General features: G+C 34.5%; 3 protein-coding genes across 3 annotated transcripts; 2 read left to right on the forward strand and 1 right to left on the reverse strand.

The window, feature by feature from the left end:
• The first annotated feature begins 4,219 nt into the window (after positions 1–4,219).
• On the forward strand, positions 4,220–11,468 carry LOC132104103 (myosin-3-like). Its single transcript, XM_059509323.1, has 5 exons — positions 4,220–4,331; positions 9,369–9,832; positions 10,207–10,261; positions 10,567–10,687; positions 10,801–11,468. The coding sequence occupies exons 2-5, from the start codon at positions 9,527–9,529 to the stop codon at positions 10,835–10,837; spliced, it is 519 nt and encodes a 172-aa protein (XP_059365306.1). The 5' UTR covers positions 4,220–4,331; positions 9,369–9,526; the 3' UTR covers positions 10,838–11,468.
• A 36-nt stretch (positions 11,469–11,504) lies between these two features.
• On the reverse strand, positions 11,505–17,727 carry LOC132104102 (cytosolic phospholipase A2 zeta). Its single transcript, XM_059509322.1, is given in 15 exon segments — positions 11,505–12,166; positions 12,354–12,528; positions 12,607–12,761; positions 12,979–13,071; positions 13,258–13,377; positions 14,418–14,615; positions 14,768–14,833; positions 14,925–14,998; positions 15,000–15,054; positions 15,124–15,232; positions 16,029–16,227; positions 16,301–16,443; positions 16,745–16,856; positions 17,026–17,051; positions 17,597–17,727. Coding segments are annotated over 15 exon segments (1,707 nt in total). The 5' UTR covers positions 17,600–17,727; the 3' UTR covers positions 11,505–11,987.
• A 775-nt stretch (positions 17,728–18,502) lies between these two features.
• msmp2 (microseminoprotein, prostate associated 2) lies at positions 18,503–20,500 on the forward strand. The gene is made up of 5 exons (XM_059510390.1): positions 18,503–18,516; positions 18,979–19,034; positions 19,857–19,967; positions 20,055–20,163; positions 20,250–20,500. The coding sequence occupies exons 1-5, from the start codon at positions 18,503–18,505 to the stop codon at positions 20,404–20,406; spliced, it is 447 nt and encodes a 148-aa protein (XP_059366373.1). The 3' UTR covers positions 20,407–20,500.
• Positions 20,501–20,724: the final 224 nt, after the last annotated feature.

Consider the following 20,724-nt stretch of genomic DNA (forward strand, 5'->3'; position numbering starts at 1 on the left):
TATCTTCACATCCCACTGTTGGCAGGTAAACAAAGCAAGACAAATTTCAGTGTCAGCATGGAGTTCTGAGAAATTCTTTGAAGTGTATGGTATCAAAACTACTAAACTCCCTCCAGTGCAGACTTACCAGCTGCCTACCAGTTTGTGAAATCCCATTTGGTTATTTCCCAATAATGCAATTGTGAACAATCAAGCTATGAAAGAAATACCCAATAATCTGTTTTTCTTTCTTTCTTTCTTTCTTTCTTTCTTTCTTTTTCTTTACATTTCAGATATTTGACTATACTATATAGTGGGCAATATTTAAATTGGTATGTAGAAGCAATTTTAGTTATTATAAATTGATTTGAAATAAATAACTTTTTAAATTATATATAGTAATCTCATTGAAGTTTATCATTAATATACTGTATATTTGGTCGTATTTAAAAAAAATTCAACGCTATATGGAAAATTCCAAATAAAAATTCAACTATATAGAAGCAATTCTAATTATTATAAATTCATTTTAAAATAAATACAACATTTTATAATTATACATAGTAATTGCATTACAGTTAAACATTAATATATATTTGTTCTTATTAAAAAATACAAATTCAAGCCCCGATGCAACAAAAGTCATTACACCTTTCATAACTGAGATTCAAGTCTTTTATTTTTTTATCTTGTCATTATATCATACTTGATGGTATATCAACAGGGATTCATGCTGCCATCTATAAATGTAAGCAAGGGGAATAGAGTGCTGGTTATTCACTTCCCCACCAACAATTCATGCTGGACCTGAGACTCAAACCCTCAGCCTTCGGGTTACAAGTTCGACTCTCTAACCATTAGGCCACAACTGCCCCACTATTATTTAAAATGTAAGTAAATAAGAAACAATACATTAATACATTTATCAAACATCTTAAAAGTAAAATGAACAGAAAAGAAATTTATAGTGTTACAAAAGATTTATAATTCAAATACATGCTGTTCTTTTGAACTTTCTATTCATTAAAGAATTCTGAAAAAAAAGTATCATAATTTTCACAAAAATATTAGGCAACATAAACATCAAACTGAGCATCAATAATATATTATTATAACCAAGCAACAATTCAGCATAGCATATTAGAATGATTTCTGAAGGATCATGTGACACTGAAGACTGGAGTAATGATGCTGAAAATACAGCTTTGCCATTAAAAGGAAAAAAAAAACTACATTTTTAAATATATTAAAATAGAAACTGTTCTTTTAAATTTTAATAATATTTCACAATTTGTTTTTGTTGTTTTTGATTAAATACATTCAGCCTTAGTGACCAAAAGAGACTTCTCTAAAAGCATTTAAAACATCTAAATCATTCCAAATCTTAAATTTCACTAATGCTTCTCTTTGAAACCTAGTTGTTTGAGTATATGGTAAATTTTGTCATGTTTTTGTTGGTGATTGTCTGATGTATGGTAGGCTACATCTTACACACGTACGCATAATATAATCAGATTTCACTTTCTCAGCATAATTATTATTAAGATTCTTCAACAAGTTACAATAATTACATCACACAAAGAACTGTATGTTCAAGTGTGTGAACAAAGTGTTGAGTTACTATGAAGATGATATGTGCTTAACCTAGTCAGCACTAGATCAAAAACATTGTTAAGATATACTGATCACAGAAATTAACCATATCAGCTCTAGGAAACTTTTTTTTTTTTTCTTGTAGAAAACCCAACAAAATCCATTAACAGATCAGGGTTATCTTCGGTGATACACGCATATTCCAAAACATAGTGCTTGCTCATAAATGATATTTTTTAAAAATGCTGAATACTGGGAAAATATAGATTTAAAAATGTCTTGTCACATAATCCATGGCCTGCTTGTGCATCAAAGAAATAAATATATCTATATTGACAGTTTTTTTCCAGCCTAGGTTAATAAGAATATAAGATGTTCACTTGCTTAAGTCTTACATGTTTTGAAAATATTTAATTAAACTGTATTATTTATAGTATTGAAATAGCATTCTTATTTATTAAGTGGAAAAACTACAGAACATGCATGCATTTTTAAACTAGACTTTGTAGCTTCTTGAATAGATGGATGGATGGATTGATTGGTGGGTTAGGGTAACTTGCTTTGGTTGGTGTGATTCATGTGTCCTCTAGTGGTGCAATATTGTGCTGGTAATTTTTAGGTTGGGTTGCAACCAGACAATAAGAGCATTCACTTTAGTATTTGTAATCTGTGGCTCAATTCATTTCTGTGTTGCATAGCTTGGTTTAATACAGATGTGCTAGGCTATAACATTAAATAATACTTAATGCTATACATTGCCAGAACAAATTTAACAGTATTTTCTTAAAAGGTCCTGTTCACACATTATTTTCCCTGAGCATGTCTTAGCTGCTGTTGGGGCAGCTGTGGCCTAATGGTTAGAGAATTGGACTTGTAACCCAAAGGTCACAGATTTGAGTCTAAGTGCCATGGCTGACATGCCCTTGAGCAAGGCACTGAACCCCCAATTGCTCCCTGGGTGCTGGAACAAATAGTTGCCCACTGCTGTGTGTGTGTAACTTGGATGGTTTAAATGCAGAGCACCAATTCCAAGTATGGGTTACCATATTTGTCAAATGTCAAGACTTTCATTTGAATATATAGCTTGGAAGACCAGAATAGTACAAGTGACATCAGATACCTGTTTTCCACTCCCCCTTGCATACACACAGCCACAGTTGTTCTCACTATGTAAATATTTGCCACTGCAGTTTGAGGAAGAACAAGGGTTTTCACAACAGCTTGCATTCATCAGTTCAAAAGACTTTAATAGTACAAAAAGGCTGGGAATAAACTGTTCTAGGGAGCAAAAATCAATCATAGGACATGATGAATCTCCGTTAGACCCTGCAAAATTAAAAATATTATTATTAATAATAATGATCATACATAGCAATAAAAAAGTAAAAGAAAAAAACAGCAAGCCATGGTTATGGTCAGTCGTCTTTCCTGATGGCAGTGATAATTGTTTCATGACGCCTGCGATTAGATAGGGAAGGATAATTTGTAGTTTTGGTATTTTGGGGGGGATTTTTTGCCAGGAAGGTCTCATTCAATGTTATATATGATTATTACCAGTCCACTGGTGCATGTTATATGTTTGTGAGTCTCTCTGTGTGTGTAAACAGGGGGTAGGAGGACAGGTTTTTGTTACCTTTCTATGCCTTTTTTATATAATGTATGTTGACAACAGTTATGCTTGAGCAGTACTGATGGCACTTATTGGATGATCTTTGATGTGCATTTATTTATTGGTATTTAATTGATACTGATGGATACTTACATTTCTGATATGTACTGAATTTGTGCATGTTAGGTGGTCGCATTAACTCATTTTAAATATATATATATATTTTTATATATTATATATATATTGAAATTAGTTAATGTGACCACCCAACATGCAGGTTAACATATTCAGCACAGGGTCAGCTGTGGCCTAATGCTTAGAGAGCCAGACTAGTTACCAGAATGTTGCTGGTTTGAGTCTCGGTGCTGGCAGGAGTTGTAGGTGGGAGGGAGTTAATGAACAGCGCTCTCTTCCACCCTCAATACCCATAGCTGAAGTGCCCTTAGGCAAGGCATTGAACCCCCAGTTGCTCCCCGGGTGCTGGAAATATAGCTGCCCACTGCTCTGGGTGTGTGTTCACTTCTCACTGCTGTGTGTGTGCACTTAGATGGGTTCAATGCAGAGCACCAATTCAGAGTATGGGTAACCATACTTGAGTGTTTTTGTCAAGTATAGAGAACATCAACTTTTCTTTTAATCCTACATGATTTTATGTGTGTATATATATATATATATATATATATATATATATATATATATATATATATATATATATACAATTAAATTACATTTATTTATTTAGCATTCAGGCTATCAATTTCTACCTATCATGTGTTCCCGGGGAATCGAACCCCCACAACCTTGCGCTTGATAATACAATGCTCTACCAATTGAGCTACAGGAACACTATATATACATACCTCTTTTAATGGGTATATCAATTAGCCTATCATTGGAATGAGAACGTAAAAAAAACAATGTAACAATAGAACAACAGAAGCAAAACTTCTTGTTTAACTGGTCAGACTGGTCATATGTGAAAGGCTGAGAAGGAAAAGAAACGATTACGGAAGTAGGCTATGAGAGCATTTTGGTCTGTTTGCTATTATGCTTCTTATGCGATACTGTGTGCAGTGGCAGTTTTAATATTTATCCACTCCGAACCAACCCTTATTTGTGATAGCAAAGATACTCTCGGCCCCTGGCAGAGGTGAGTTTTATTATTTTAGCATAGTCATCTGAATTTAATAGCCTATGCTTTTTTATATTTCGTGCTGAAATTTGTAAGAAGCCTCTGCTATGTTGATATATTTGTCAACAATAGCGTGCACAGACGGGCAAGGAAAGGAAATCGCGTTCACTCGTTTAGGAGACTCCATCGTGAAATCGGGTTTGGATTGAAGGGGCACTTCAATAAGACATATAGGACAGCGATTAAATATCTATAGCCTATAATATACATATATTTTATTTTACAATGTTATGTTATATTGCTAAAACAAAAAGATCGGTTTCTTAAGAATTCTACCCCATTCCGTAATTTGTGTAAAATATAGGCCTAACATTAAAAATAATTTATTTGATGGATTGCAATTGCACCATAACTGAAAAAAATATTTCTAAATATTAATTCTTAATCTTATTTAGTTCTGGCCAGAAGTAGTCTTTCAAATGACTTCATGACCAAATACATGAGAGATATATTTTCACTCGCTGAACACTAACTGAGCGCTTCAGAGGTTCGCTCTCCATCAAGCGATGTGTACTTTTTCAATTAATCTCAATGGACGCACAGCGCACCTGTTTTTGACGCTCTGTGAACTCTGTGAAGCACGACTCACCGTCGCTTTGCTGATAGCGCTGTTTCCTCACACATGCAAAGACAGAGAGCGAGAGTCTTACAACGCTGAATCGACGCGCTACATGTAAACTATATTCTTTGTTGTATTTTCCTGTCAAAATAATGGAGTTCATTTAGAATTATTATTTTTTTTAGAACAAGCAGAAGATATGCAGGTTTCTCCTTTAGTGGGCGGAGCTAATGCGCAAATGGCAGTTTCATTGGCTGGTGCTCATCTATTAACGTCCCTGTTTTGATTTCAGCAAATCAATTCGACCGAACGCAGACAACGTGATCAATATTCATGAACCCACCAGCTCATCAATCAGTAGTGCATAGTATATTGTTAGTATGGTAGTAGAATTAATAGTAGTATTATCTTTTATTACAAAGTAATATGATCTATTACTATTACTTTTTTTTTTACAGAAACCCTGAATGACCAACAATTTCTTAAGCATCACCACCAGTATTAAGTTCAGTTAAAATGACAAATATGCATTCATACATGGTTACCAAGTTTTAATCACTAAAGTAAAATTAAATAGTGCTTAATACCATAATATAATGCTTGACTGATTAAGAATCTAAGATTTAAGAAGCTGTGCCATTTTACAAAGATAAGCTGATTGGAATCATGTGTGTGTGTGTGTGTGTGTGTGTGTGTGTGTGTGTGTGTGTGTGTGTGTAAACTGAAAAATTTACTATCCAGTGGCGATTATATTGCCAAGGTGTGCACTTGCACTCTTTTTATGTTTAATAACGCAATACTGCTAATATTTGTCAAAAACATCCTTTATTGCTGTAAAAATACCATGAGTTGCATACAAAACACATACAGAAAATATATCATCATAATTATGTCTATTTACTTTCATATTTCATGTGTAGAAAAGAGTGAACCCACTTTGACTCTTACCCGGGATAGCTACTCTTCTTCTGTGATTGTTTACACTGGTTTCCAAACAGCACCACCACTCTTGCCTTTTTGTGCAACAGCAGCTGATGCTGTCACGTAATCTTACATTTACATTCATGCATTTAGCAGATGCTTTTATCCAAAGCGACTTACAGTGCATTCTAGACTTCTGTTTTCTGAAGATCTGATTGGTATGTGTAATGTGTGGGGTGTGAGACTGGGCTTTTCAAACCATCAGTAAAATGTTGTTTAACAGTCGGTTGTTAATTCTCCACAGACTGTGGGGGTGCTATCATGTACTTGATCTTCCTCAGACCAGTCTCTACTGACACTGGGTTGTTGGCTGAAAATCTGGTTTTTCAGCTTTTCAGAGTAGTTTTTTTGCCACTCTGATCTCCTTTGTTAGGGTCAGGATCATGGACTTTTAGTTTGTTTTGTTTCCCTCATGTTTCACTTGACCTAGTTTCTGTCATCCTTTGATTAGTTCATATAGTTCACCTGTGTTAGTTAATTAACCTCATTTGGTCTGTGAATTTAAGTTCATCTGTTACTCCTTTAGTATGTCCAGTATTGATGTTGTTTTTCTGTGTTCCCGTTATGGATTATCTTCTTCTTGGATTCTTTTAAACTCTTGTGTAGATGACCGTTGTCTTTGTGTGCCTTTCCTCTTCACGTTGTGTGACAGTTGGTCTGTTTCTGGCCTGGTTATCCAAGATTTTATTCTCACCTCTGTAAGCATCCTTCTTGGCATGACAAAGCTGCTTATGAGTTTCCCAGTAAACCGTGTTTTATGATTATTGAATGATAGGAATATCCTGGTTGGAATGCACATATCCTCACAGAAACTGATTTATGAAGTTACAGTCTCTGTGAGCTCATCCAGATTGGGGGCAGCAGCTTCAAAAACACTCCAATCATTGCAGTTAAAGCAGGCTCGTAAATCCAGCTCTGCTTCATTAATGCATCTCTTTACAGTCCTTATTACAGGTTTAGCTGATTTCATTTTCTGCCTTTAGGTCAGTATGAGATGAACTAGACAGGGCCCCAAAGATGCCCTTGGGACAGAGGTATGACATGTTAGTTAACGAATGACTAAACAAAGAACAAACAAACAACAAAAAGCAAAAGAATGGGAGAGCTCCACGCCTGTCTTCTGGAATGCAGCATAAAATCCAGACTTTAATTTGATTGCAACTTTGTTTTGATTGCATGCAAAAGCAGAACAAAGTGTGCTGCAGATCATCACCTAGTAATGAGAGTTCTTGAACGAGTTAAGGCCACAAGCTGTAGGGATAAAGAATGTGGTGTGTTTCATATTACAAAACGACAAAAGATCTGTTTTTGGTTCCAATTGCAACTACAAAGCATTTATGTATGAACCATTACTGTGGGACGGCATGTTACAATAGCCCTCAGCACTGCAAACATATAGTAGTGGTAAGAATATAGGGTTAATATCGCTGCAAATGACACTAGTCTAGTTCAAATATCTCTGTGTGGGTGCAAATTTAGTTGCTCTCTGAACGAACTGTACATTTCCACCGAGCTAAGTTAAATCATTCCGGCGCAACAGAAAGAAATTCTCATTTATTAATTTTTTTTTTTAAACTACCTTTACAAATACGCCATTGTCAGCTATTGATAGAACAAACAGATAAAGCCACAAGCCACTGGGCGAGTCATTGTCGTGGTGTAGGAGTTGATCAGATCAATGATAACACTGTACTATTGTGGAAAGATTTAGAAAGCTATATCAGTAACAGAAAATTTGTGTATTTGATCAGCTTTTTTCAGATTTCAGAATGACATTTTGGAAGTAAAACAATAGGCCTATATTATGCAACTATTTAATTAGGGAAATATAAATAAGAAGCAAATAAATATTAATAATAATAATAATAAACAAACAGGGTAATTTGTCTCTGATTATGTGCTTTATCAGGTTTTAAATCTCCACAGACTTGTGGATTGACCTGAATGTCTACACTGAGAGTGAGCTGTGGTCTGTGACCTGTAAATGGCAGACCTGAGGTCCATTAGTGCAATTTCCTTGAAGGTCTTGAAAGAATGTTCCTTGAAAATTCCTTAGTTGCTGTTCAAGGTATTAAAGTCCTGAAGACCAGAATAGCACAGGTGGCTTGCGTGCCAACCGTTCACTCCCGCTTGTGTACACACAGCCACAGTTGTTTTCACTATGTAAATATTAGACTCTGCAGGCCTCATTTCAGTTCAAGGAAGGACAAAGCTTTTCACAGCCAGCTTACATTCATCAATTCAAGACTTCAAGAGTACAATAAGGCTGAGAAAGTAAAGTTCAATCAAGACCTGAACAACATAGGTAATCATGCACAGAAAAAAAAAAAGAAAAGCATAAAAAAACAGCAGACTGTTATGTATTCTTGATGGTGACAGGCTAATCCAACATGATTTGCTTTTAATCGGCCACTAGCCTATCACTGGAAAAACGGAAGTGAAACTTCTTGCTTAACTGGTCAGACCAGTCTTCTGTGAATGAATGAGAAGGAAATGTAACGGCTATTACACAAAAAAAGACACAAGGGGACAATTATTTTACTTTTGGTATTTTTTGTTGTTTTATGCTGCTTCTGTGATATTTTGTTCACTGAGTGGCATTTTTAATATTTATTCACTCCAAAGCAACCCTTGTATGTGGTAACAAAGATAATCGTGCGCGTACGGCTCCTAGCAGAGGTCAGTTTTATTATTGTAACCTACTCATCTGAATGACATATTAATGCTCTTGTAACTGTAGTGCTAAAATTTGTAACAAGACTCTGCTATGTTGAGGGAGTCTCTCTCAGGTGAAATCGCGTTTGGATCGGAGGGGCACTTCAATAAGACACATTACAGTTAGACAGCAGGATGTTTTGCATTTCAACATTGTACACAAACGTGTATGGAAAGTCGCTACAGATGACAAGGCAACATCTTAAACTAGCTTTAAGTAGTTTACTAGTCTTAGCTGGGTTCCCTGCCTGGTCTATTTTCTGGTTTTAAAGATGTTTGAGCCCTTTAAGACCAGATTGAGCTAAGAACAGTTAAACGAGGCTGTGGATGGTCTAGCTCCAACTTGCCTCAACATACCTGCTGGGAAGTTTCTAGTATGCCTAGTAAGAGCTTGATTAGCTGGTTCAGGTGTGTCTAAAGGAGATGGAGCTACATTCCGCAGGAAAACTAAATTCCAGAACCGAGTTCGGGCACCTCTGGTCTAAACCATTTAAGACCAGCAAAAAAAAATGCTTAGGGTGGTTTATTTTAGGCAGGTTTTTTTTTTTTTTTTAACTGGAATGTAAAAGAAATATAGGCTATAAGGTATGAAAAGAGCCTGTGACTGAAGCCATTTATAATAATTTAAATAATTAAACTGAATATATTAAAAAAGAAAATTGTATGACTATAAATGAAATGTTTTTTGACAGCAAATTAATTGTTTTTCACCTCGTTCTTCTGTTTGTATTTTCTTCTAGAGACCAAACACTTATTCATCATTTACGTATATCACTTTCTCAAAACAGATAAAGGACTATACTAAAAAACCTCACTGATATATAAAACACTTATTGGAATTTTGAGAATAAAACCAATTTATAAGCTGATTAAAAAAAGTACTTTGGACATCATAGCCATGGAGAGGAAGTCATGCTCGCCCCTGCTTCTGTGTTTACTAATACTTGTGATCATGGGCTTGGTGGGATATATACACTTTAAAAAGGAATTGGTGAACAAACTAACAAATAAAGTAGAGTTCTCAGAAGCAGGGGTGAGAGAAAAAGATCTGGATGCAAATGACTACGGTTTAGCAGTTGAACACACACAGAAGGAATTTGACAACGCAGACAAGGAGGTCAAGGAACTTCAGGATGAGGTCGGGAAACTGAACTCTGCTAAGGAGGAGAAGGACAAAGAAGTTAAAGCATGCCAGGATTCAGTGGTGAGTGAAAAAAAAAACGGGTGCATAAAAAATTAGCAAAATTGCATGTAATTTATATGACAATATGGTGCAGTGTTTTAAAGTATTTTCATATGGTTTGACATGGGCTGTGCAAAGCAATGGGAGTCCAACAATTGTAAACCCAGCACCACTACCAGCCAATACAAACAGTGGTTAAAGGGAATAATTAAATCATTGGACACGAGCAGTTTTATATAAGTAATAATTTATTTGGTTTTGTTTTTCTGTATCTGCTTTGGCTAATTCTAAAGAAACACGGCATGCTAAGACTAGAGGCGGTGTTTTATGGAACAAATGCTGCAGTTTAGCTCTATTCTAATTTCTTACCATCTGCCTCTGTGTGTGTTTCATAGGCGGGGTTGAATAATGATGTCGCAGCCATGGAGAAGGAGAAGAGTGACACTGATGGTATATTTAACTGTGTTTCGCAAGGAAGCCCCAAATTATGATATTAACTGAAAATTAAGCCAGCTAAATATCTTCATGTATAGAGACCTACTTATACTGTGTGAAAAAAAAAAATTCTACAAAATTAAACAACTACTGTTATGTGATAGTTAGATATTATCATGTTGACTTCTTGAGCATCAGTAAATGTAAAACTTTAGTATACTTTAGGTTTAGGTTATAAAAAAAACTACCCATGAAAAGGAAGCAAACAAAGACCAACAAAGAAAAGAGATGCTTATAGTTCTCTCTCTTGATGTTTTGAGGTAAAAAGACAAAATGGAATGAAGATATTAATAGCCTGAAGCAGAAGCTCCAGGACCAGAGTCCAGTCTGTGCCTATTTCAAAATCTCTGAAGAAGTCCTCAAGAAAGATCCTACCATAAAGTGAGTTTTCAAAGAATGTCTTTCTTCTGATTAGATATAAATGTATTCATGATTAATCTTGAGCTCACAGTTTGAATTCAATTTAATGTCTGTATTTTCTTTGTTTGTTACAGGGAACTTTGTCCTCAAATTCATACTGTAGTACAATGATAACGGAAAGAAAAGCAGCAGTCTGAATTCAAGACAGCATTCTATAACAGGACTAAAAAGATGATCTAATTGAAAAAGTCTTTTCTCAAGGAAAAGTCTAATCAGATTAATGTAATTTGTAACTGGTTAGCAACCATTCCACAGCTTTGAAAGTGTGGATTTCTACATTTCCTCAAGGAAGTGGACCATCTGCATCTCTACACTAACACCTTATGATGTAACCTTAAGAATGGTTTTATAAATAAACGTATCGATCCTGTATTATAAATTGTTAACCGCTTTGGTAAAAGTATAGAGAATCTCCACAGAAATCTGAAGACCACATTGTTTTGTAGTCAGTTTTAATGTGGGTCTTAAAAACATTGGATGTAAAATGAAAGCATGCATACATTTTTATTAAACATGATAGTTGGATCAATATCAATTTTGTAGGTTTGCATCTTCATCATTGCTTTGGGATATAGATTTTTGAAGATAAAAAAAAAACATTGATCACTGGATGCCATGATAGGGTTTATACTGTTATATACTTTACATCACAATATGTTGCTTTATTGCACTATGGTATTACTTATTCCCTAAACCAAAACCATTTTCCCTGTCTGTGTAAAGTGTAACATTACAAATGATTTATATCATAGATTATAATCGAAAACAAATCAAAATAATATAAAAATATTGCAAATATTCGTTTTAGTTGGATTCTGATGCAGTAATCTAGGATAGCTTCACACAAGTGCAGGTGATGAACTGAGAGACACATGGAGAAGCTGTAATTAAGAGTTACAACTTGGTAACAGAATATTTTCGGTGTGCTTTGGGTTAGGCCAAAATGCAACATGATGTTTCATGCCAAAGGGTGTTGGAGAGATTCTTTTTTACATCACTTGAATAAAAGAAGTCCGCATCTGACTGGTTTTAGAGATATTAGAGGCTAATAACTTGCTTAACTTAGCTTAATAGGCCTATATTCACTCCAATTACCAAATTAAATATAACTTGTTACGTATTTTCTAACTAAATGTTTTATATGCTGATGTTTGCATCTCTATCACTCATTTTAACCACCTACTATTTGCTGCCATCTAATGTACAAGAACGAGAAAAGCCAGTGCATTTTCACTGTGATGTGACAAACCACACCTGAGAATCAACAAACGGAACAAATATGTGATTGTTTCCTTTGGATGATTTTCTTAATCTCTGTCAGAAGGTTCCTTTTGTTGTTTCTGATGTTCAATCCAGCTTTCTCCAGCAGTTCCTCGATCAGCTCACCGGAGTACGGACCTTGAAAGGTCGTATACTTATGCTTCATACGTTTAATTCCAGCTATTAAAACAGACATTTTAGAACATTTGTGAGCTTTCGTGTTTGGCTTTTATGCATGGTATGATTTTAAAATTCTTAATCCTGACTCTATTGATATATATTACTGTATATTAATTTAAACATTATTAGATATAGAAATTATTATTTTTAAACAATGAACAATCATTAAGCAACAGCTGGACATTACCTTTATCATCACAATTCACAATATTGAAAAGAGGAATATGAATCACAGCTGGTGCATTGTGGCCTTCAAACACATAAAAGTCCTTTGGAGCAGATTTCTCTTCTTTTGACATTTTAGGAACTTCAGGGAAGTCAATGTGTAGTCTTTTGCACGCTTTAGCAGTTTCTGTTAGTGACTATGAATTTAAACAGCATTATTGGAAGGAATATTATTAGTAAATATGCCCTATGCAGGTTAATAAGAAAAAACAGACCTCAAATGGGTCATTTTCACTGAAATCGAGTGAAACGATGAGGTCAATGTGTCTCTCTCTCCTCAGCAATGGTAAAAAAGGTGAGTTGATGGCAATCCCAGCATCAACAAATTTCCTTATTGTATCTCGACAGACAGAAGGAGAAACCCCTGCCGCTGGGATGATGATAAAATGCTTTAAAATTCTTTTTCATTTAATTCAGTTACGATATAAGAGATAAAACTTCCACTCTAAACCTTAAATCTATTAGTACAGTAAGTTTATGGCCATTTAGATATGTGATGCCAGTATTAGAAAACTCAATGTGCACTCAAATTTGGAATTAGATTTAGAATATACTGTTTTTATTTATTAAAGAATTATTTTACTCACCTGTCATGTTGTGCAGAAAATTGTATGTTGTGCCCCAGATCCAGCAAACTACTAACTCGATGCATTTAGCAATGATTTCCCATATCCTATTGCCTATATTAAGAGAATGATTCCAAAACATAATGGGTCCCTTTCTTCTTATCAGCATAAGATAATAATTAATTAAGCTGGCTTTTCTTACTCCTCTGATCACAATATCAATTATACAATTAAAGGACAGAATAGATTAGAAGTAAAGTGGGTTTTGAGTCCCAGACTATACATAAAAGAAAAACTCACATGTCAGATTCCAGGATGTGTGCAGGTCACATATATATAGTGTGTATTCCTTAACGTTCTTCTTGTTGATTTCTTTTGACATGGTGAACAAGTTCTCAAGTTCATCTTGCGGCAGATTTACTGAAACATAAAACATAATTAGATCATGCATTGAATAGCACACATCACCTGCAATCTACAATCAGGTAACAAAATGCATCCTTCAAAGCAGCCTGTTATTACACTGTAAAAAAAATTAATGAGCTAATTACTTAAATAAAATCAAGGTTAAAATATGACACATAATATTTTTAGTAGTTTTTCAGGCTTGGTTTTTTTAATGGAATCTACCTGAATAAATCATGTGAAATCTCCTAAATTAATCTATGACACAATGAATTTAATATAATTAGGGAAATGTGCTCATTTATTTTAGGTTGATTCTCAAAAGTCTGTGATTTTGAGTCAGGTCTGCTTGTATATTGTTATTTTATACATTTACAAGACTGTATACAGCCAAACAGCTCAAGTAGGAAAATACTTGAGATATACTGGAAAGTACTGCACTAGCGCTAACAAAGCTACTGCTCATTAAACAAGGCTTAATGCCTTAGAAGAGTAGTATCCAAAACCACAAGCTCTATACTCTTCTGCACAATGGTAACGATTGCACTGTGCAATGAAACTTCAGTGTAACAGAAACTCGAAACTCTTACAAATATCAAATATAACTGAACATTAAACAATACTAGATGCTTCCCTTCACTCAAAAACATAAAATAGCATTTAATTTCAAAGTTTACTCTCCATATCCAGCCATATGCAAAGCATGCTGGGAACTAACAATCACCTCTAAAATAAAACTGCAAAATTGAGCTAATTCTCTTAAAATAAATAGGCAGCCTTGTTTCCTTAATTATTTTAGTTTAATCAGTTCCCCATTTCAAGCACCAAGTCTCCTTAAAAAAAAATGAAGAAAACACATCTCTTGGTTTTATTAGTAAAAAAGTCCTCAACATTTTCTATACAACACTGAATCACAATTTCTTTAATGAAATCCACACATTATTTTTAATTATCACCTTAATTTTTTAAATTAAAATTACAAGACTCGTTATTCATTTTTTTTTACAGTGTACTCTTCATGTTTAGCTTAGATATATCAGGAATGTGATGGATACCTCTCATTAAGCCGCTCAAGATTGTAATATTGGTTGAAGGATCCTCCTCTCTTAAAACCAGACGATTCACTTCCACAAGATTCAAAAGCACTTGGCCAGCCTCGTCACCATGTGGAGCGCTGAGGGAGCCAATGTCTGTTTGTTTTATGCCTGAAGACGCATAGTCACCCATCGTGTCTAACTCACCTGAAATTAATTCTAAAAAGAACAGGTATCTTTATATTTTGGACATTACAGCATTAAATTATGCTTTAAAGTATATTAAAATAGAATATTGATTTTTGATCAAATAATTTATAGTTTTTAATATGCATACTGTATTTCTGATTAAATAATAAAGACAAACTTACCTTTGATTAAAGTGATCAGTTCCTCTAGTATTTTCTCAATGCTAGCAAGACCACTACCACAGAGACCTGCAAAAATAAAAAATAAAAGAAATTCAGCAACCGACAAAATAGCCTGAAAAGCAGGAGATGAAGTAAAAGACGTGTTGTTTCAGTTCACCTTGCAGGAACATCATGTCCATCTCGGGCTGGTCTTTTATTTGAACCCCTTCGTCAAACTGACTTCCGAAACTGGAAGGCCCCGGTGATGGAGTAGCCAGTCTCATGTGGCGTGATCTCAACAAACGTATCTATGACAGAACTCTGTAAGTCACAGGCACAGTATACACACATACAACACACAACCATACTGATATTACCAGCATCTAGTTTATCCTTATGGCTCTGCTTATCAATCACAGTGAAGATGGGATAAGGATCTTTTGTGCTCTGTTTGCTTCTCAGATCAGAGAAAGTTTGCTCATCTATCTGTAGAAAATAATTAGTTCAAATACTTAATATAGTGTGTGTGTGTGTGTGTGTATATAAATATATACATTCAGTGAGGACACATTACATTTATCGAAAGTGACGGAAAATATATTTACATTGTTACCAAATAAATTCTATTTATTTGTAATAAATGCTGTTCTTTTGAACTTCATATTCATCAAAAAATCCTGAAACAAATCCACACTGATAATAAGAAATGTTTCTTGAGCAGCAAATCAGCATATTTGTATGATTTAGGATCATGTGACACTTAAGACTGGAGCAATGTCTACTGAAAATTCAGCTTTGCTATCACAGGAATGAATTACATTAAAGTAATTACCAGTTATTGGAAATTGTAAGAAAATTCCACAAAATTTTTGTTTTTATTGTATATTTGATCAAATAAATGCAGCTTCAGTGAGCTATATATTATTTATACAGTATAATATATAATGCTCATTTGTGATGTGTCTTGTAATGATGCAAAGTCTGAAGCTAACTAACACTGATTTTAATTTAATCTGGATGAAATGTAAATGAAAATCCACAGAACAATACAGTGTCAGCACAGTGCTCCACTTATGCTAATATTTGACATACAAGTATTAATCATGTTGATTTCCCTAAAAACATAAACACAAACTATATAACGCCATACACAGGTGGCAGTTACTCTACTGTGTATCATACATAAAACACCATTTAGCTTTGGCTCTTTTTAATATAACATTAAATCACAGCATTTCATGCCGTAGTGCTTAAATTATGCAAACAAGATTACTGCTCTCACCTCTTTCACAATCACGGTTATAACTAGCGCTGCCCAGAAGTCTGTCAGACTGAAGTTGTCTTTTTCTCTGTAGTATTTTTTGAGTTTTTTCAATTTTTCCTTCAAACGGATTCTTCCACCAAGTTTATTTTTAATGTCTTCTTTCACTTTTTCCAGCTTGCTGGACCAATTAGGCTCTTTGTATAAAGACACCATGCACCTTATGAAGAAAAAAAAGGTTCAGCATTTGTTTATATTCAGCTGCATCTGATTGCATATGATTGTTTACTAACCAGGTCGATCCAGAGAGTCCAGCAAGATACAGCACGCAGTCCAACAGATCATCTTGAAATAGTGCAAGCAGTGATCCCAGCAAACCCACCATCGCTCTTTCACTTCCTCCTGAAGCCACCAGCGCGATGTTGGGCATCTCTTCCTGTAAAGAGTAAACACTAGAACTATATTAAAATTGCCCCCTCTTCTGTGAGGAGATCAGTCATCAAAGAATGAATTTGGCTTTTGTCAAGATAACCTGCCCAAACCCTTCCAAGAAAGGCAATTCCCACTTCAATTTCACTTGATTGTCAGGGTTTCAACATTATTTAATCATGTTTTATCATGAAATAAAGGATGAAATAAAACACTCATTTATCACTTTTTTATTAACAATAAAATGAGTTTGAATGGCTTACAAACTGCAGAATGAATTAGTCTGGGAACAGCTGGAATACATTTACCAGGCTACAGTGTATCTCATGTCTTTTAAGACACTCCAGAGCTGATTCTCTCCTGCTGGTCACATGGTGCTTCTCAGCCTCGTTCAGTGAATGTCCGATTCTCACTTTAATGCTGCAGAAAATCAACCAGGGACAGAAAAGACTGTTCACAACATGTTCCAAACAACTCCATCATATAATACATTAAACTTATATAAATTATAATGCACGTCTTGTGACACTGCATGATCAAAAAGGAGCAAAAATGATTTCACTGGTATCTAAAATATAAGAAATATTACCATCCACTTTGATTTTCTTCCGACGTCTGTAAAAATGACATTGTATAAATGTTATGAATATTCAGAAATAGTTTTGATTTGTTCGGAACTGTATGTTGACTTTTTGCCAGCATCGCTTAAGTATGTTTTTCTAGTCTCAAAGCAAGAAATCTTCCAAATGCAACATTTTTGTGAAAAAAGGTAACACTTTAGAAGGTTCCATTAATGTATTAATTAACATGAACAAACAATAAACAGATTTAGTACAGTATTTATTTATCTTTGTTAATGTTAATGTTTCATTTAGTAATAAAAATACAGTTATTCATTGTTAGTTCATGCTAATTCAGTGTATTAACTAATGTTAAAAAACACAACAAATGATTTGAATAATGCATTAGTAAATGTTGTAATTAACATTAACTAAGATTAATAAATGCTGTAGAAGGATTGTTCTTACTTAGTTCATGTTAACTAAAGTAGTTAACTAACATTAGCTAATAGAACCTTATTCTAAAGTGTTACCAAAATAAATAAATAAACATATTTAGAAACCAAACTGAAAGTGATTTTTCTTTAAAAAGGCACTCACCATTGCTGCCAGCTGTCGAGGTTTACAAACCAAGCTTGAAACTCTTTATCGAGGAAAAAGGGAACAGGAGATATAAGACCAAGCAGAACAGGACTGACTTCTTAAAACAATGTGGTTTTCAAATCTACACAAGACTTGTACTGAGTAAAACCGAACGGAATAGAAAATTCTGAACAGATTTTTAAAATAATTCGTCGTGTAGTTTTATGTGAAAGGATTCATATTTTGTACTTGGGACTTCTTTCAAAAACGTTAGATACATTTTACTGAGCCAACGCTTTTGAATGGTAGTGTACTTTATTAAAAGTTCCAAAAGTTCCACACTTGTCTAAAACTGTTATATGTTATGCTTCTAATTAGCATAAAGAGTTTGTAGCAAGAAAGGTTAGTATGAATGTGTGTGAACAACAATATACTGTGCAGCAGGCGTGCTTGCATTTGCAGCACTGTAAAGATTGAGACAATAAAAAAACAATTGAACACACACAATCTTGTCTTCCCAAACATCTCTTTACACTCGGGTTATCTGAAGCCCCTGAACTAATACGTTTATCCACAGCTAACTGCCATATCAGTAAACATCCAAAGAATGTAACAGATTTTCATATACACTAATGAATGACAAAGAAATACATTGAGTCAGACACAGAGGTTGCAAGAGCGATCAATGACGTCAAATACTCTGCAGGCATGTTTGCATGTGTGTGCATGTGTATGGAACACACAACAGCATGTTATCTGTGTGCATGCAGACAATACCGTGTGTACAGACGCTGTTTAACACACACATGCAGACTCAGACAGTGACGTCAACCCTGTCCAGTGAGTGACCTCTCCCATATCAAGTCAAATATCATCAGCATCTAAATTATAATGTGACCTCTGACCTCTACCTCTGAAAAGGCAATGTATGAGGTACTGTAAGTATAAACCAGATGCAGAAACCTTTGTTACAATTATGTAACCACTGAAAAAGCCATATCTAAATGAAGAAAAGACATTTAACTTGTGCAGTCTTGTAATAAGGCTTATATATGTACAAATATGTGTTGCTGAAGCTGATGTAGTTTTAATATGATAAAATAGAATATAAAAAGTTACATGAATACAAATATGCAATGTTTTGGAGTTCTTGAAGACAATTTACTCAATTTGTCAATTAAGGTTGCAAAAATACATAAAATAATTATAATATAATATAGAAAACTTAGTAATTTATGCAATTTAGGTTCACTCATCTTATCAGCAGTAAAACATTCTGTGTGCACAGAAAGAAAGAAAAGAGAGAAAGAATAGAGTGAGGATAAAGATAAATGACAGAGTGGGGGAGTGGTGAAGATGCGATGAGAGAAATGCAGGTATATAAAGCTGCTGTATGACAGAGCATCAGGGAGAACACATGAACAAGAAACGAGGGAAAAAGGAAGAACCCTGAAAGGTAAGAAACAGATTTTTTTTCCTTTTTATATTATCTCTTTAACAATGTGATGCTAAAATGATAACCAACTTTTAAAAGAATTATATTAAGAGCATAATATGTGAAACAATATTAATAATAATAAACTTTATTTGTATAGCACCTTTAATACACTCTCAGAAAAAAAGGTAAAATTTTTACTTCTATGGGTACAACAGCTTGTCACTGCGGCAGAACCCCCAAAGAACAACCCTTTTTATGTTTCATAATAGCACCATAAAAGTACATATTACTACCTTAAGGGTACTTATTACTACTCTAAGGTACTAATACACTCCGTTTAGGAATCAAGAAGGTACTGCCCCAGTGACAAGCTGTTGTACTGGTACACTTTTTTCTGACAGTGTACAAGGAGTGCAGTAGAAAGTGCTTTACAATAATAATAATAATATTAATAAAAATAGTCAAGAAACATAACACATGGAAACAAATAAAAATACCAAAATCTAAGTTTAAAACTGAAACTCACTTTATAAGGATAATAAAAGATTAACATAAAATTTGAAGTTAATAGCTATGTTTTATACAATATCTGGCTTCCATAACATCTATTGGTGATGTATTCCAAAGACATAGCTATAAGCTACATTACACTAAATAATGCAATATTGAATAAAATCACTCCTAATTGTAAATATCCTATCATCTGGTGAAATCAAATGGCTTATAATTATTTTGATGCAATTAAAAACACAAAAAGATCACTGGTGGCTCACAGCAACTGAACCCGATAATTCAAACAACCGAGAATAAATCTATAGGTGACCTCTATTTTATTTCTAGACATTCAGACAAACGAAATGAAGGTTTTACAGGCTGTGTTTTGCGTGGTTAGCGTCCTTCAGCTGTGTCATGGAGTATCCAGTAGTGGAGAATGCTACTTCAACGCAAAAGGTAAAGTGGACTACACAATACAATATAGTTTGTTGGGCTAAACTTGATGTGTGACTAAAAGTGTTAATGAGCACCGTTTTGCCTCAGCCAGCTGTGAGCACAATGGCCGTGTATTTGACATCGGGGAGGCCTGGATAAATGACGAATGTTTCCAGTGTGTGTGTTTCGAGCCTTTTGGAGTGGGCTGCTGTGAACAGTGAGTTTCAGAGACACATACTACATGACTATAAGCACTTTATATGCAGCTGATGTTGAAGCTTATTGCTCTTTACTGTTATCTAGTGGAAAGCAGCCAGTCGATTTCCCGCCCTGGTGCGAGGCCATTAGAAAACCAGATTCCTGCACAGTTTCTGTAGTGATGAAGGCCAACCATAAACTTCCCTGTCTGTTTGGGGGGAAAACCCGCCTGTGGAAATCAGAGAACGACCCACTCTTCTAGACTGCACTACTGAATTTACTTATGCAAAACACTATTCAAATACACAGCATATTCACCATGTTTCACAATGTACATGTAGGTACACACTGTTCGAAAGTTTGGGGACAGGAAGATATTTTACTGTTTTTTGAAAAGGTTTTTTTTTAATAATAATTTTAAATAACTGTATTCTGTTGGAATATATTTAGAAAATGTTATTGCGGTGATAGCAAAGCTGAATTTTCAGCAGCCTTCACTCCAGTCTTCAGTGTCACATGATCCTTCAGATTTTAGTTGTGCTGCTTAATAGTTTTGACCCAAACATTTGAAGAGTAATAT

This window comes from Carassius carassius, chromosome 25, assembly GCF_963082965.1.
Source record: "Carassius carassius chromosome 25, fCarCar2.1, whole genome shotgun sequence".
In the NCBI taxonomy this organism is placed as follows: domain Eukaryota; kingdom Metazoa; phylum Chordata; class Actinopteri; order Cypriniformes; family Cyprinidae; genus Carassius; species Carassius carassius.

Excerpts from the sequence above, each read along its gene's own strand:
- msmp2 (XM_059510390.1), top strand. Across the intron at positions 19,035-19,856 it reads AAAAGGAAGAACCCTGAAAG|ACATTCAGACAAACGAAATG; the intron begins GTAAGAAACAGA and ends TTTTATTTCTAG. Across the intron at positions 19,968-20,054 it reads ATGCTACTTCAACGCAAAAG|CCAGCTGTGAGCACAATGGC; the intron begins GTAAAGTGGACT and ends GTTTTGCCTCAG.
- LOC132104103 (XM_059509323.1), top strand. The coding sequence starts at position 9,527 with ATGGAGAGGAAGTCATGCTCGCCCCTGCTTCTGTGTTTACTAATACTT. Across the intron at positions 9,833-10,206 it reads AAGCATGCCAGGATTCAGTG|GCGGGGTTGAATAATGATGT; the intron begins GTGAGTGAAAAA and ends TGTGTTTCATAG. Across the intron at positions 10,262-10,566 it reads GGAGAAGAGTGACACTGATG|GTAAAAAGACAAAATGGAAT; the intron begins GTATATTTAACT and ends TGATGTTTTGAG.